Raw genomic sequence first — 17,343 nt, forward strand, 5'->3', positions numbered from 1 at the left:
AGAAGACAAACACAGCAAATAACAAATGCCCCCCCATTCCTCCTCCTTTCTCTTTTTTATATCTGAACAGACATCATACAGTATGGAATATCCCTCTGGTCACTTTGGGTCAGCTGTCCTGGCTAAGTCCCCTCCCAAGATCTTGTCCACTCCCAGCCTGTTGTTGGTGGTGTGGGGGGAGGTTGGCGAGACAGCCTTGGTGCTGTGGGAGCACTGCGCAGCAGCAGTCAAACCACTGGTGTGATATCCCCACCTTTCTAGCCCCCAGTACAAGCACAGCACTGTGAGGGCTGCTATGGGGCTTGGCCAGACCAAATACACAAAGTATGTATGGTGAGGTTATTGCCAAAAAAAATTGCAAAAATTACTAGCCTCCTGCAGAAGTTCACCTTTCACACTCCCCTAGAAGTTTTCATCCCAGACCTAGACCTCTTCCCCTCCATTGGGTTTTCCATCCACCCATAGTCTTGTAAGGTCTACACTGGAACTTTGCTCAGATGTATTTCTGAATGACAAAAAATACATACATTCAGTAAAAAAACATATGAACAGTCCACTGCCACATATGTGTCCCTACACCCTATGTATCTTCTTATCAAGCAAGCAGGCCAGGGATCAGCCTCCAATACTGCACAGGTCACATACCCACACAATGACACTTTCTCCTCCCTGACCTCCAAGGCAGACCTTGGTTCTTTACACATTCCTCCTCCAAATACACAGAGATGCACACGAATACAAGTACAACCTACTGCAAGAAAATGATAGATATTATCCAGTACAGAAATACTGTGCAAGCATCTTGAAAAGTATCAGGGGAGTTCCTATATTTGGAACTAAGAACTGATTTACTTCAGAATAGTAAACATGAGATCCACTGAACTCTTAAACAAAACCAACTTTCTCACTTTAGAAACAAACTGTCTCCAGCATTGTCTTCAAAGGTGCAGAGATGCTTACTTTATTATGGAGGGCACAGCTAAAGTGACCAAAGCCCCCAGTTTTCCAGTGAATTTGGCCAATGACCCTTATGTCTGCATCCATTTGGAGTATTTGTTTCTTGAGTTCATGTTAGGTGAGGAGAATTGGGACAGTGCAAATGACTAGTCCTGCTCACTGAAATGACTAAGCACCACAGAATTTTCTCCTGTTCCTAAAAGAACCTGGCCAAGTTCTCCTCATGCATCATGTAAAGCACCATAAAGCAGCAAAGAATTTGACTGTCATAGATTTAACAGATGCTTTAGAAACAACTTATATGGTTCAAGACATGTGACTAGAGACATTGCCTGTCAGACCTGGGAGGAGGCACAAATATTGGCCCAAGAGGATCATGAATTTCCACTTCAAAATAAGGCCAAGAGGAAGTGTTCCCAAGCAGGGAAGAAGCACTGACAGCCTGTCACTCACATCTGGGACAATCACACCCTGTGGGGCTCACTCATTACCTGCCAGCACTGCAGGAACCAGAGACCTGCTGGCAGAAATCAGCAGGACTGAGCAGGCAAGGGCAACGGGGTGAGGAGGGTTACCTCCTCCCACTGCATTTCTAGAGACACCCCTAGCTCCCACAATGTTCTTCCAATAACCCAGAGAGTCTTGTACAGGCAGGTAAATGCTGCGCCCGTTCCCAAGCTCTGCACAGACACAACCCTGGGCCTGTCTCCTGGGAAACTAATCAGCTGCTGCCTTTCATAACTCAAGAGTCAGTATCTGGCTCATTCTTTGTTAATAGTTAAATCCCAGGTATACATGGGAAGAGCAACATTCTCAGTGCCTTTCTACCTCCTTTGGTGAGGTGGTGTAGAAGCAAGCCAACTGGCAAAGAGCTGGACATAAGCCCTGGGGTTTTTCCAGGACACCTTCCAGGTAGGTGAAATGTCCTGGTCTTTCTTCCAAAGACCCCGAGTGTAGCAAAAGGCTTGGGGCAAGCCTGTACAAGAGCAGGCTTGCTCTAGCTCCTCTTCCATGCTCCCCACCAGATGCTCATGCTCTTTTCCTCTAGGTCTCCACACTCCCACCCCCTGGGGGGCTGAATCCTCTCCTATGCCTTTGGTCACATCTCTGCAGGGATCCTGAGGCTGTAAAGGGTCAAGAACAAGGGGCTCAGCCTAAGAACCTCACCTCACACAGCCTTCACGTTCTTGCCCCAAGGTCATGTACAATTTACTTCTCTATACTTCTACTAGAAAGCTCTTCCAAACACAGTTCTGAAGGCTGCAGCTCATCTCTCATCAGTCTCAGTGAAAGCCCTGGATCATTTCTTCTCCATGCTTTCTTCTTCCAACACCTCATTCAGTGCTGCTCACACTCTCAGACTCTGAGACACACGATTCAGACTGTACCTCAGCCCTTTTTCCCCCAACCAACAGAGAACATCTTTTCCCCAGTTTTCCCCTCAGCTTTGGCTATCCATTTAGAGATAATCATACAAGTTCTTCTCTCCATCTCTTCCTGAAATGGTTACAGCTGGATGTCAAAAGCAATTGCCACAGCTGAAGATACAGATCTTACTGTACAACTGGCTCAAGGCTGCCCTGCTTGAGCAGCAGTGTTGGACCAGATGACCTCCAGAGTTCCTTCAACCTCAGCCTCAACCATTATGTGAAAACCAGAAACATGTAAGGCATGGGTTATCCGATACATTTCAGCTTCTGGGCTCAGAAGTAAATAAAGGTGCCCCTTGTCCTCTATTCACTTTAAAAGGAAGCTGGGGTCATCAGTTCAATACAGACCTTACCATCTGGGCAGATCAGTCTGAACCTACATTTAACTCTGCTTGAACTTCTGCTAGAACAAAGTGGCAAGACAAATTATTCAGCTAGCTCAGAAGAGCTTGGCACTGTTCTTCCTCTCTTGAGTACTTCTGATCAATGCAACTTTCCACTATAGGACCCACAGTGCAATAAGTCCACATCTAGGTTACTCAAGAAGAATCTTCACAACTGTCTCAGATCCTTAGTCAGCTGAGCTTCTGCTCTTGTCAAGACCTGGCATACCCACCATCTTCCATAAAGAGAGAAGGGAATGCCTGAGCAACGAGCAGAACCTCATCCTTCTTCTCCCACCTCCTCCCAGTCTCCAAGTTAAAGGCAGTGTTTGAGCTGCTCTGCCAGTGCACAGGACCAGTTCAGACTTTACCCATTAAACAGTAACCAGCACAGGGTAAAATGAGTGCACATGGTAGTGAGAGTGTCTCAGAGATTCTTCAAGGGTAAAACCCCATACAGGCATTTTTCATTTCTTAGAGATGAAGCTCATATTTCTGTTTGTGTAAAAGTGCCATTTAATGCCTGAAACCTCTCAAGTTCTGGCAGGAGATTGCACTGTGTCTGAATTTTCATCTTCTCAGCTAAGCCTTTGCTGAAATGCAATGGATTGAGTCAGTCTTGCTTCTGTAAGGTTACTGTTTATACTCATTCTGCTGCTGATTCTGAGAAGACAGCATATCTGGAATACCATGTAAAAGAAAAGTCCTTCCCAGGACCCAGGCCTTTACCCATCGCTGGAAACCCTGACATCATGGATCTAAAGGGACCTTACCTGGCAAGGCCAGAGGTAACTTCTGTTGTCACTTTTCTTAGAGCTCTAAGGCAATCACTGACCCCACAAAAGGGGTACAATTTTTTCTCTGGACAGGTAGATGCAAATGCAGCAGAATTTATTACCCACAGTAACTGCTCTTCCCATCATATGATCTTGTGTCAGTGCAGGGGAATTCACTTGCAGCCACATCAAGATATTTGACCTATTTCTGTGGAGCACAGGAAGTGCCTGGATTCTCCAGGCAAGGGTCACTAGAACAGAAGGACCCAACAGTTCCTACAGGAATTTCTACCAGGGGCTGCTGAAACATTCATGGAGAAGCCCAGAACTTTCTGGGGCCGATTGGTGGACTTGGCCATCAGGGAACTGCCAGAAAACAGCAGCTTGATCTCCTCCCTCCATCCTCACTATGGAGAAACTTTCCAAGTTTCCCAAAGCAAAGTAGGAAACAAACACTGGTTATCCTTTTGAATCTGGTGGCAGTAAACTCCAGGACTTCAGGTAAGATGGTCTGTGAGAATCAGATAGTGTGTGATTTTTGGGGTCCTCCCACTGCACTACTCCTCAAAGCCACAAACAGAAAACCTAGAAGTTTCAGGCAGTTTCTGCACCCTGAGCTACTTCCACCTTGAAAAATGGTCTCCTTCTGAGTTGAGGAACATTTCCAACATATCCCTAAGAGTTCTCAACTCCTCAATTAAAAGTTACCTACAGAGTCCGTGTAGCAAACAAAGTTAACCTCATAATTCAAAATGAAGCCATTCTTAACCTGTTTTCCCTGGATTTCATTCCCATGTGAGCCATGCCATCTGTTCTGGCTGCAGCCCTTGCACCTTGCCACTAAAGGCAGTAACTCCAGATGCACCTAAAAGCATCTTCTTTTATTGTCACATTTCTGGGAAAGCCCTTCAATAGGAGGCAGAACATCCAGTTACACATTTCACCAGCATCCTCCAAGATTATTTCTCACTAGGATGTGTTACCAACAACAGGACTTCAGTAGGTAGCCCTTTCAACCAAGCAGGCTTGGGATAAAAAAAAAACAGGTTTCTCCATCAGCATTCTAGCTCAGGCTTCAAGTCCTCATGTTGAACACCTGAAAGCAGGAGCTGTATGTAGCTGCAAAGGGGATGCATCAAAGGGATCTAGAAGCTGTAGCAGTGAGAGGCCCAGGAGGAAAGACTGGGTGACCAAGAGCTACTGAATTAGGAGACTGGACCTAAAGGGACACAGTCCAACTCTCAAAGAATGGTGGTGATAAGGGACAGCCCAACACAGCAGTGATGGGGGATGTGGCAATGCTGAGTTTCCCCTATACCAGGAAACTTTACAGTCATGTGTGCCCAAACAGCCACCTGGGGAAGGGCCACGACTGTCCTAGAGAGACTTGAGAGGAGAACAAAAGGCTTGCATTCAGCCTCTGGTCTGTCAAAATGCTGTTAGGGATGTGCAAACCCCGAGATGGGGGAGCCTTTCCTTCTGCAAGCTCTCTCCTCTGAGAACAGCTCAAGAAGCAGCTCCCACAGAGTTTCTTATGGCCATTCTGCATTTTGTTTCAGGGCAGAGGACCTGTGCTGGACAGACTCCTGCCAAAATGGAGCTCTTCCTCTTCTCCACCACCCTCCTACAGAGGTTCACCTTCCACCCTCTCTCTGGAGGTCCTATCTCAGACCTGGACCTCTTCCCTTCCACCGGGATCACCTTCTCTCCAGTGATTCATGAGGCCTGTGTAGTGCCACACTCCTGGGGCTTGTCTTAGTTATCTCCTTTCACTGAAACATGCAAGTGAAAAAACTGTGCCTCTAGTCCCATGTGGGACGTTTGGTACTTCTGGATCAAGCAGGGATTTTTATCCCAAGCACATCTTTGCTTACAGCTGGAGGTGTCTTTCCCACCGTTACGGCAGGCAGCAGTCTGCACTTCCAGCCATTCCTTGGAAGGGAAGTCATTGTGAGGATGAATCACACAAGGGAGATAGAAAAGTCTATTTCATCCCGCCCTTCCCTACACCTCTGCCTGTTCCCCTCTATGAAAGAGGCCAGGGCCAGACCTCAGAAGGTACTCCACTGATCTACACACATAGGCAAAAGCCCTTGTGTTTCTGCATTCCACACATCCAGCACAGCTACATCCAAACTGCCTGAGGAAAATGGTCCATTACACAATTTATCCCCCACCAGTGCCCTAAATGCACACACACATGGAAATATAACTGAACAGCTCAACCTGAGGCAAGGAAACGAAGATGTTCACCCAAAGCAGGTTTGCAGCACAGATGTATAGAGGGCTCTTAGATGATTCAACGCAGTCATATGCTGTCTGGAAGTTAAAATTAATTTAGTTTACTATGGAATAATTGCACATTACTGATAACAAGAGAGTATAGAAAAATTAAAAGTCCTTCTCTATTTCAAATCAAACTGTTGCCAGTAGTATTCAAAGCTGGAAATATCTTCTCTCACACCCAGAAGGCTTCTGGGGATGCACCCTTGCCTGAAACAGACAACCAGTGCTATGCTCTGTCACAGCACTACCCAAACTAGCCAGCTGCAACAAGGCTTTTACCATCACCTACCAGGTTAACTTCAATAAGCAGTTCCTGTGCCTTGCCCTGGCACAACCACCAATCCCCCACAAGGTTTCAAAAGTTCATCTACTGTTCGTGCTATTTCTTCAGCCTCTTCCACCCTGCTTCTTGCCTCTGCTGCATCCGGATTCTTTCTTCTCTAGGCTCCTCTTCCAGCCAGCCTCTCCTCACCCAGGCACCCTTCTTCTCCCAAGGCCTCTCCTACATCTGAGGTGCTCTCTCCCCTCCCTTTGCTTCTTACAGGTCCCTCTTCACACAGTGCTCCTCTTCCATGCCCCTTAGAGCTATTTAACTACTTAGCAGGAAACAGCCACAGCTGCACCTTATCTACATCAGCCAGCCCACCACCCCTGAAGCCAGCCCACAGCTGTATGTTATCAATGCTAATTAACCCAGCTTCATTCCTCTATAATTCTTCTACAATTCCTCTACAGTGCTCCAGCAGGAGCTAAGCAAACCAGTTCTGTGACACCTTTTAGGCCTCTTCATTTCTTTCTCATACACCTTTGCTGTAGCTTTTTAGTCAAAAGAACAAGCTTAGTCACAAGAAGTCTTCTTAAGACTTCAGTAAAGCTTTTGATACTATCTTCCATGAGATCCTCATAGACAAGTTGTTAATGTGTGGGCTGGATAAGCAGACAATAAGGTGGGTTGAAAACTTGCTCAAAAGCCAGTAGTGATCAGTGGTATGAAGTCCATTTGCAGGCCAGTAACTAACAGGGTGCCTCAGGGGTCAATACTGGGTCCAGTCTTCATTAATAATCTAGATGATAGGGCAAGTTTGCTGATGGCACCAAACTGGGAGGGGTGGCTGACACAGAAGAAGGTTGTGCCATTGTGTCACTATCTAGAAGTACTTCAGTAGGCTGGAGAAATGGGCTGACAGGGACTCATGAAGTTCAACAAGGAGAAGTGAAAAGTCCTGCACCTGGGGAGGAACAGCCTCAGGCACCAGTACATGCTAGGGGCCACCCACTCAGCAGTTTGACAGGAAAAGACCTGGGTATCCTGGTGGACACCACGTTGAACATAAGGCAACAGCATGCCGTTGCTGCAAAGAAGGCTGTTGGTATCCTGGACTGCATTAGGAGGAGTGTTGATCGAGGGAGGTGATCCTTCCCCTCTACTCAGTGCTCATGAGGCCACACCTGGAGTGCTGTGTCTGGTTCTGGGCTCCCAGGTACAAAAGAGATATGGACATACTGGAGAGAGTCCGGCAAAGGACCACAAAGTTGCTGAAGGGATTGGAGCACCTATTATATGAGGAAACACTGAAAGATCGGGGACTGTTTAGTCTAGTGGAGAGAAGGCTCAGGGAGATCCTATCAGTATGTATAAACACCTGGAGGAAGGGTATGCAGAAGACTTAGCCAAGCTCTTTTCAGTGGTATCCAGTGACAGGACAAGAGGCAATGGGCACAAACTGAAACGCAGGAGGTTCCTTCTGAACATCAGGAAACACTTTCTTACAGTCAGAGTGACCGAGCACTGGCGCAGCTTGCCGAGAGATGTTGTGGAGTGTCCTTCCTTGGAGGCAGTCAATAGCTGGACATAGTCCAGGGCAGCTGTCTCTCAGTGGCCCTGCTTGAGCAAGGGCGTTGGACTAGATGACTTTCAGAGGTCCTTTCCAACCTCAACCATTCTGTGATTCTGTGATTTGAAATTCCTAATGAATTCAATGGAAGCAAAGTTATACCAGTTCCTAAGTGCTTTAAAAAACAAGAAACCTTTGTGCACTAATCACTTGGGCATCGGCATTCTGATTTCAGTTCCCAGCATATCAAGGCTGTGCCTGTGCTAATGACGAAAATATAGCTAATCAGTAACCTGAAGAGCATGCAGAATGTATGACTTTAATAGCAAGCACCAGGCTGATGACCTGTGGTTCTCCATGTTCTTGGACTTTCACACTTGGACAGTGAGCTACACACTCACCCAGTCACACATGCTTGGCTAGGAAACATTTACCTGCCTCCATACCGTACTGAGGATTCATTAGCAAGCACACAAATTTCACGGGAAATTTTTGCAAGGACTGAGATCTAGAGTCCACGCTTTCCCTTTTCTCTTCTGCAGCAAATACTTGGCTGAATAGACATGGGCTGGAGCAGCTACACTTCCATTGGTTTAGTGCTCATCCTAATTTTTCTGTCAGTTTTGAAAATGGGAGGTTTCTGGAACAACCACCGGAGAAAGAATTTTCCCCCAGGACCAAGAGCATTACCTATAATTGGAAATCTGCACTTGTTTGATTTGAAGAGACCCTACAGGACTTACCTACAGGTAGTCATTATTTTTTCTGTTGGTACCATAATTGCACATATCACCAAGCCCCATAGTCCAAGATGTCAGAGAGTTTTTACTATTGTACGTGTTGCATCCACAGATGATCCTTAGCGAAGGACAGGAGACGGTTATTTGAGCAGAAGACTTTGAATGTAGCAAGATTTGTTCTTTACTGTAATACTTGCTCCATTCAGCTTCACACGTCTAGGTTTCAGCCTTAAACTCAAATTAATAACAAGTGCTCACTTTATTTTTGTGGTCATTTTGAGGAAAAGGTAACTGAATAAGGAGTGATTTTGACATGTGGTCTGACTCCCTCCACCTGCCAGTGATTGATGTGCCTGGGGTTGTGGCTTCCTGCCTTCACCAATTCAGCAGCCCTTCTCATGTCCCTTTCCTCCTTTCTTCCCCAAAAGCTGAGATAACTATATATCCTTTATATTCAGGGCCAACAGTTGCCAGAAAATGCAGCAAAGATCTAAGCAAAACAAAGTAATAAATCTTGCAAGGCTTTTTTCTAGTGCTTTCTTTCCTAGTTTATTGTAGGACTTTCCTGATTTTGAGCCAGAAGACTTCTATGAACCTGCTCCTTTCTTAGAGTTCTTTCTATGTAGACATTGAAATTACACGTCCTCCTTGCTGACAATTTTAAAAGGGGTATTTGCACCTACACATCAGTATGTATGTTACATCCACAAATCAAAAAAAAAAAAAAGATCAGATGCAGTATCCAGAAAATCTCTATAGCTATACAAAGCAACCTAAGCTTGGCGGCAAAAGCAAGCTCCATCTCTTTTCAGGCCAGCAGAACCAACATGTCTCTGCTGTAATTCAGTGAATCTAATGGAGGAGGTTTGTTCTCTGACTTGAGCTTAGCTCAAGGTATGATATTGACACATACATAATGTATCAATGCAACTGGAGACCATATGCTCATCCCGAGCATCACCATTGCAAGCACTGGAAAATCTTTACTGGAGAACAGAAGCAATTATATTCTGCCACAGCTACAGCAGCCTGTATCACCATCGAAGGAGCTACTCCGAATTCAGACACGTGTCACTGCTGCTGTGTTATGTCATATAGTTGGCTGGACTTGCTTACCAGTTGCTGAACATTTTGCATACCAATGCTAAATAGCTGTCTTCTGTTCCTCTGGGCAAACACACTGGAAAATAAGTGCAGTCAGGAAAAAATCCTCCTATTGTCAAGAGAATCAGGAACGTTGAGTTATATGAAAATAAATCTGTGTGTACAAGTTAAAAAGGTACCAGCTTAGGCTAAACGTTGTGTCTCAGACAGATTCATGGTGGATGTAGTCATGTGTAAAAAGTGAGAATTTACCTAATGCTAGACCTTGTGCAGAAAAACACATGGTTTTTTTATACAATAATAGTAATAAAGGTTTGAACAGATTTATCCTGCAAACAGAAGCAGCACATTAAGAACGAGATCAGTGTGCACACATGAGTCAAAGTTTGAATTTACAGGGGTTCTAGAGGGAAGACAGAGCTGTCAGCACAATCCTTGACTGATGTGGGGTTTCGGCTGTTACCATTTCTGCTCTGTTTAACACAACATGACTCCACTCCTGACTGTGCCATTTAGTCATCAGCCATCATAATGGCTGGCACATTCACATTATTTAAATCAATTCTCTTTCACTGTGCTTAGGAAATCATTTAACATTTTAGTAACTTAGAGATCAGACAGGAAAATAAGCATCACTGAAAGGGTGGTGAATTTCTTCAGCTGTAAAAGCTGTAAATCACTGTTATCTTCTTCTGACAGCTGTCAAAAATATATGGTCCGGTCTTCAGTGTTCAGATGGGGCAAAGGAAAATAGTAGTGATTTCTGGGTATGAGGCGGTGAAGGAAGCTCTCATAAACAAGGCAGATGCATTTGCAGAGAGACCCAAAATTCCAATCTTTGAAGATTTGACCAAAGGAAATGGTAAGTTGGTTTTATTTTTCCTTCCCATCCTGATTTATTCAAAAAAAGGGTTTTTTCGTACAGATGGAGCAGAAGCTGGCACATGGCTTTAGATCAAAGACCATATAAATGGCACTGGAAATTGAGAGCAATTTTGTTGACTTTAGTGTATTTATTCATGACATGTTAAGATGCTACCTAAATTTTAAAGACATTTGTGCCTAGTCAGGTTTCTCCTGCAATCATCAGATATATAAGATCTCAGTTCAGTTCCAATTCCAGAATATCAGCAGTTTAAACCTGAATTTCCAACACCCTCTTTCTTTCAGTGACAAGTGTCTCTCAGGATATATGTTCTTCTGAAGATTTGATCAAAAACCTTTTAAATAGTTTATCCTCCCTTTTTTGTGCAATAAACCTATTGTTGAGGCTTGAAAATATTTAAGGGAAAGTTGTTTCTTTCCTCAGCCAGGAGGTAATTTAGCTTGTTTTAAAAGTGACTACTACTAAATATCTACATTATATGTCTGCAGATTAGTTATTTAAAATTTTCTGCCACCTTGAAATGTTCTCTTTGTGTCAGGGATTGTTTTTGCTCATGGTGATAACTGGAAGGTGATGCGAAGATTTACTCTCACAACTTTACGAAACTTTGGAATGGGAAAAAAGGCCATTGAGGACCGCATTGTGGAGGAGTACGGGTACCTGGCAGATACCATTGAGTCACAAAAAGGTGGGTAGATGATTCATTCTTCAAACTTCTAAGGTTCTGAACAAGTGCCCAGAGGCTTGACAGTATTCCTCTCAAGTTCAGACCTTTTTAAGACATTTACTTCAGGCTGAATCAATTTGATGAATTGGGCTCCTCTGGCATTTTTGTGTCTTGGCGTGGTATTCTAGCATTGAATGATAACCAACAATAGCAATTGATCATAACAAATAAATAGTAATAATTAGTATTACATTTACATTTACAAATTACATCTCTTGCCACAATGTAATACATTCTTTTGTTCACTGTATAGGAAAACCCTTTGAAGCTAGTAAAATAATTAATGCGGCAGTTGCTAACATAATTGTGTCGATATTACTTGGAAACCGATTTGACTACAAAGACTCCAGATTTGTGAGACTTCTGAATTTGATCAATGAAAACATGAGGCTTGCTGGGAAGCCTTTGGTTACGGTAATGACAAAAAAATATTCTGTTGCTGTTCCACTGCATGCCATAGGAACATAGTAATGCTGGTAGTCAGTTGTTTCTATTAAGCAAAAAAATCCAAGACTCTGAGACATAACAGGTTTACAAACACTTCCTGGGGAAAAAAAAGAAGCTTGAGAGAGAGTCTGGGAATCTTGAAGCCAACAGTCAAACCCTCAGTCTCTCAAAAACATACTTAAGCTGTAGTCTGAAAAGTACTAAATCTGGACTGAAAAGGTCGGATCGTGTAGTGCATGAACAGCAAGACCAGTATTCCCCCAAAAACATGGTTCACATGCATAAAGTGACCAGGCAAACCAGTACACTCTCAGAAAACAGGGCAGGGAGAAGCTATAGAGTATATGGTCTGCCTGTATGAGGAGCCCTGAAATATCTCAATGAGTAATAAATACTCTCTGATACTTGCATGTAATAACAGACACCAGATTCACTTCTGTTCCTTTAGGCTTTGAGACAGAAGAAAAAAGTTAGCAGAAGAGCTGGCTAAAGCTACAAAATTTGCTGGCCAACATTTCCATCTCCCTGTGGCAACTTGCAGGTGTCTGACATTTGACATCATACACTACACCTGCAAATGAGTAATTTGGAGCTGGGAGTTTTCCACTTATTCAGTGGTCCTTGGATTTTCTACCATGAATTCATCCAGTCACTTTTTCTTGTTCTAAAGAACAAAACATTAATGTTAAGTCTTTATCTTTGTATTTGCAAAATGGGCACAATATTATTAATGTGTTTCTAGAGTGTTTTCAGACCTCTGGCTGGTAAATTCTAACATCTTTCACTCTTGTAGATTTACAATATCTTCCCTTACCTTGGATTCCTCCTAAGAGCTAACAAGACTCTCCTTCGAAACAGAGATGAATTGCATGCTTATGTACAAAACACTTTCATAGAACATCTCAAAAACCTGGACAAAAATGATCAAAGAAGTTTTATTGATGCTTTCCTGGTTAAACAGCAGGAGGTAATTGAATCTGTTCTCATTTATTCCAACTTTTATGGTTATATGAAGGCATTTACCATTTCCTTTCAGTCCATATTTCTTTAGGGAATCTATATTTGACAGAACACATACAACAAACTGGTAGAGTTGAACTAATCTTTCACTGTGTTGCAGTTCCAACACCTTTTAATCAGCAAAATGTTACCCTTATTTAAGGGTTTGTTCAGACTGTATCAATACATTTACAGAGGCTGCATCTTTTTACCTGCACCCTCTGTTGTTCCACCCCTTGTGGCTCTTTCAAAACCAGAATGCGTTACAGAACAAAAGCACTACTGGGGCTTTACTGCTGTCCTGGTTTGGGGTCTCTGATACACCTGGGTTACCTTCTTCACAGAGAAACCAGTAAAGGCAGAGCTCAGCAAAACAAAACCTGTCAACACTCTTCTCAAAGTACAAGCCCAAAGCTGTTCTTTGTCTTTCACATTTAAAATATAGTATTTGTTTCTTCATAAATGTTTAGCTATGTAAATTGCATTTCCACATGGAAAGCTTTAAGTTTTCATCCTTTTATCCACTTCTTTCAGGAGAAATCCACTACCAATCAGTATTTCCATAATGACAACTTGCTAAGCTTGGTGAGCAATTTGTTTACTGCTGGTATTGAAACAATTTCCACCACGCTAAACTGGAGCTTCCTGCTGATGCTAAAGTATCCTGAAGTTCAGAGTAAGTGGTTTTATGACATATGCCTTTACACTCAGTGCATTAGGAACTAAATGGAAACCTGGAGGCTCAACATGTCAGTTAATACACTAAGGTACGAAAAGCTAAGATTTCCAGCTAATTATTGTCCAGGAATCACTGTGCCCTGTGGTTCAGATCCAGTAAGGGGCACGCTAGTTAGCCTACCAGTAGATTATAAACAGAGTTTGTGTGGGCCAGGTCTTTTGGTCAGTAAAATCTCATCAATTAAAAAGAAGAGAGCTGTCCTGTGTTGGCCAATGAAATTGGTCCAGGCTTCCCTCAGAAACAGGCTGTTAATAAACCAAAGGCCTGTGCAGATGTTAAATGGACTGTACCAAGGCTTTCAGTAGCTGAGAAGATTCAGGGAATTGCTCTTTGTCTGACATCTCCATTCCAGTCTATGGTACAGGGTTGTTAGGAGTCAAGTCGGGTTTTTGAGACACCTCTTGGTCAGAGCAAGAAACTTTGGGCAGAAGAGAGGGCAGAAAAATACAAATCTTTAGGTTTCTAACTGTTAAAGAAATAATCAAACTCTGCAGTTCTGTCCACCTCCTATGACTCCTGAAAGGAAAAAGGTTTGGGGGGGAATTTATGGTTTTCACTCCAGGTCTTTTATAAATTAGATCAGTAAAGCACAATAAGTTTCAGGGATGCATGAGTCCTTTATCTTACTTATACTTGCTTCTTCCCTCAGGAAAGGTCCAAGAAGAGATAGAGCAAGTGATAGGGTCAAAACCGCCAAGGATCGAGCATCAAACTCAGATGCCATACACAGATGCGGTCATCCATGAAATTCAGAGGTTCGCTAATATCCTGCCATTGGATTTACCTCATGAGACTGCTGCAGACGTCACTCTCAAAGGCTATTTCATTCCCAAGGTAAGGTGGCTACGGGATTGTTTCTTTGCGCATTTCTCCTTTCTCAAACCTCGTTAATGTGATAAACATGAACTGCCTAATGAAGTCACATCACAGCAGTTAGAACAATCTTTTTCTCCAGGCTGAAAATCTTGAAGTCTTATTGCCATTACTGCCACCACAGTATTTTCCTACAAATTAATTCCCCTTTTGTATTTTGCAGGGAACCTACATCATCCCCTTACTGACCTCTGTCCTGCAAGACAAATCACAGTGGGAGAAACCAGACATGTTCTATCCTGAGCACTTTCTTGACATCAATGGAAAATTTGTGAAGAAAAATGCTTTCATGCCTTTTTCAGCAGGTGCCTTCTCTTTTCAATTTACTCCCCTTGCAAGTAGAAATCTTAGACAACAGCTACTTGTACCAGTGTTGGCTTTTGTTTGTTACTGGTCTTCACACTGTTGTTTTCATGGGATCATTTCGCAACCCATATTTCAGAGATGTCTCAGGGCATACCTCTGGTAAGAGTGCTCACAACTGTCCTGTGATTCCTCTAGCCTTTGGGTGTTATGGATTTCTCAGTATTCAACTACTATATATGAAAAATTGTAGCACCTCCTTAAATATGAGGGAGGTTTTCAGCAAATTCCATGATGGGTTAGATAACACATTTCTGCATTATAATCTGTAGCCCACAACTGCTCCACAGCCTGGGTTTCTTTGTCTCTGGCTCTCACCATACCCAGCTGCACACAAAGTATGCAGGAAAGGTGGCTTCTGCGTCTTCCCCGGGAAAAAACAAGTTTTGGTTTTGCACATCCCTTTTAAACAGTCACAGATAATATTAGCTGGGATCAAGACTTCATACACTGCGCCAATAAAGAGGAGTTGCCTTATATAAAACCATAAATTCTGTGTAAAATCAAAGGACAGAAAGGGGTTGTCTTTTGAGGCTTCCACAGAGCATGACATTCACCTAAGCTTCTACACCTGCACCATTTCCCAAACCATGGGAGACTGGGACCCCTACGATGACTGCTACTTCTCCAACATTCCTCCTGCTTCGCAGGCTTTGTCATTGCTCCGTTAAGTTCCTATATGTCAGTTTCTGGCTAATTTGTCTATCATATTCACAACACTCTGCATTTTTTATAGACCCTATTTGTGTATTTTTAACTCTGCATGATATTTGAATGCGGCTTTTTCTTGTCATGCTCGCCACCCAACATATAGTAAATATTTACTTTTTATTCATAGAAGGATTTATGATAGTTCCAATCCACACACCTTCTTTTTCAGATGCAAGTGTAGGTGTCCTGGCTGAAAGCACATCCAGGGAGTGTCGGGTCTGGGCATTCCCTAGAGGGTTTATTTCATAGCACAGCCATGCAATAGCTCTTAATTTTCCATTTTCTGTTATACAGGGAAGGTAAGGGCAAGTCTTAGTTCAGGTTTTTATTAGTTCTGGCCTTGAATCATCATGCTCTGATTAAAGCAGTTTACAAGCTGCTGAATTTGACCAGGGCTGAGAAAAATTTATATATGCAGTGTTTTTGAAGAAAGGCTTATGTTAGGGTCTCTGTAGATATCTCCAGCACCTTCCTCCTGAGTCCCACTCTAGCCAGCCTTTGCGAGTCTCCACGGTCTTTCCTGACACGTTTTAACATAACAAACTGCCTGTGACTAGATTAATAGAGCCAAAATCTAGACCAACCAGCCAAATTTGGTCTGGGATCCAAAAATTGAACCAAGTGGAGGAAAAATCTGAATATGAAGGCAAATACAAATTTTATTCAAAATTGGCATTAAGGAGTTCAGATTGCATTTCCATACATTTCTCCCAACATGCAAGCATTGAGACAAAGGAAAAGAAAAAAATCACCAGGTTCATTCATAGCTAGAATATGACATTTCAAGTGTTCTAGATTCCTGCTGATCTTCCTCAGAATAAATGCTGCTCAGAGGTTTTCATTTCTTCCAAATATTGAAGAAACAGCTCCCAATGACTCTCTTATGGCTGTTCTGCATTTCGTTCCAGGGCGGAGGATATGTGCCGGTGAGACTCTTGCCAAAATGGAGCTCTTCCTTTTCTTCACCAGCCTCCTGCAGAGGTTCACCTTCCACCCTCCCCCTGGAGTTTCCATCTCAGACCTGGACCTCAGCCCTGCTATTTCATTTAATGTCACTCCCAAACCCTATAAAATGTGTGCTGTAACACGTCCCTAGAGCTATAATCAGCATCAATTAGTTTCAAAAATGTTTAAATTACTTTTTCTTGATACCTGCCTTCTTAATTCCTTGGCCAAAATAATTCACCTTGCATCTTAATGGAGGTTCCCAGTACTTCTAAAGCAAAGTGGTGTTCTTTTATTTTTGATCTGTTGGGGGAGGGCAGAGGTGGACCTGAAGTGTGGACTAATTGATGGCTCATGGATTAACCCATTAGATCACCTAATCTGGGCTAAATAATACAGACCCTCAGCTTCCACATTGTTACTTGGATTTTCACTTGCTAATGTGTGTTTGTTGGAAACATATCCCCCAGCAACACTCCCAAGTCCCGGTTTATCCAAAGAGACATATGGACCATGAAGCTGTGCCTAGTTTGCACTGTCCTGCTTAAAGATCAGCACTGCAGAGCTTATCACTCTCTGGTGGACATGGGTTGTTCAGAGCTTCAGGTTTTCAGAACAGAAGGGCTGCATGGTCTTGGCACACAGATGGGTTTGAAGCTGGGCCACATAGACCAATGCTCCCCAATACCTCATTGCAGCTTCTCCCCTTGGCTCTTCTCCCTAACAGTTTCCCTCTTCAGGAGCGTTCAGTCTCTTCCTCTGCCTGGGCAGTAATCAATGCTGACTCTCTGTGGTATGCCTTAATGCTCGGCTTTTCTTAGGTTGGCTATTTTACTTGGCACTAGAAGGACAATGTTCCCCATCCTGCCATTTCTCCTGAGAGCAGGTGCTGAAGCAAGACACTTCTTCCTTCTTCTCAAAGGAGACACTCCTCTAAACATTCCCTTTCATTCAATCTCATTCCCTTGGTTTGGGGTGTTTCATAGCAACACTTCTCCATATGCCTTTGTCTGCATAGGCAAACCAGATTCCAATTATTAGGCTGTAAACAATTAAATAATCGTGGGGAAATTCAATCCACTTTAGAATTGATACACAGAGCACAATTCAACTGCTTTAACCGCAAGCCTCTAGCACCATTT

The 17,343-nt window shown here is 43.2% G+C and overlaps 1 protein-coding gene across 1 annotated transcript; it reads left to right on the forward strand.

Annotated features, from left to right (window-relative positions):
* Positions 1 to 8,029: 8,029 nt before the first annotated feature.
* On the forward strand, positions 8,030 to 16,405 carry LOC102056278 (cytochrome P450 2K6-like). The gene is made up of 9 exons (XM_005441568.4): positions 8,030 to 8,416; positions 10,211 to 10,373; positions 10,936 to 11,085; positions 11,378 to 11,538; positions 12,365 to 12,538; positions 13,105 to 13,246; positions 13,959 to 14,143; positions 14,346 to 14,487; positions 16,165 to 16,405. Exons 1-9 carry the CDS (start codon positions 8,231 to 8,233, stop codon positions 16,350 to 16,352), a joined length of 1,491 nt encoding a protein of 496 aa, XP_005441625.2. The 5' UTR covers positions 8,030 to 8,230; the 3' UTR covers positions 16,353 to 16,405.
* The last annotated feature ends 938 nt before the right edge of the window (positions 16,406 to 17,343 follow it).

The sequence above is a fragment of the Falco cherrug genome, chromosome 6 (assembly GCF_023634085.1).
Source record: "Falco cherrug isolate bFalChe1 chromosome 6, bFalChe1.pri, whole genome shotgun sequence".
Classification (NCBI taxonomy): Eukaryota; Metazoa; Chordata; class Aves; order Falconiformes; family Falconidae; genus Falco; species Falco cherrug.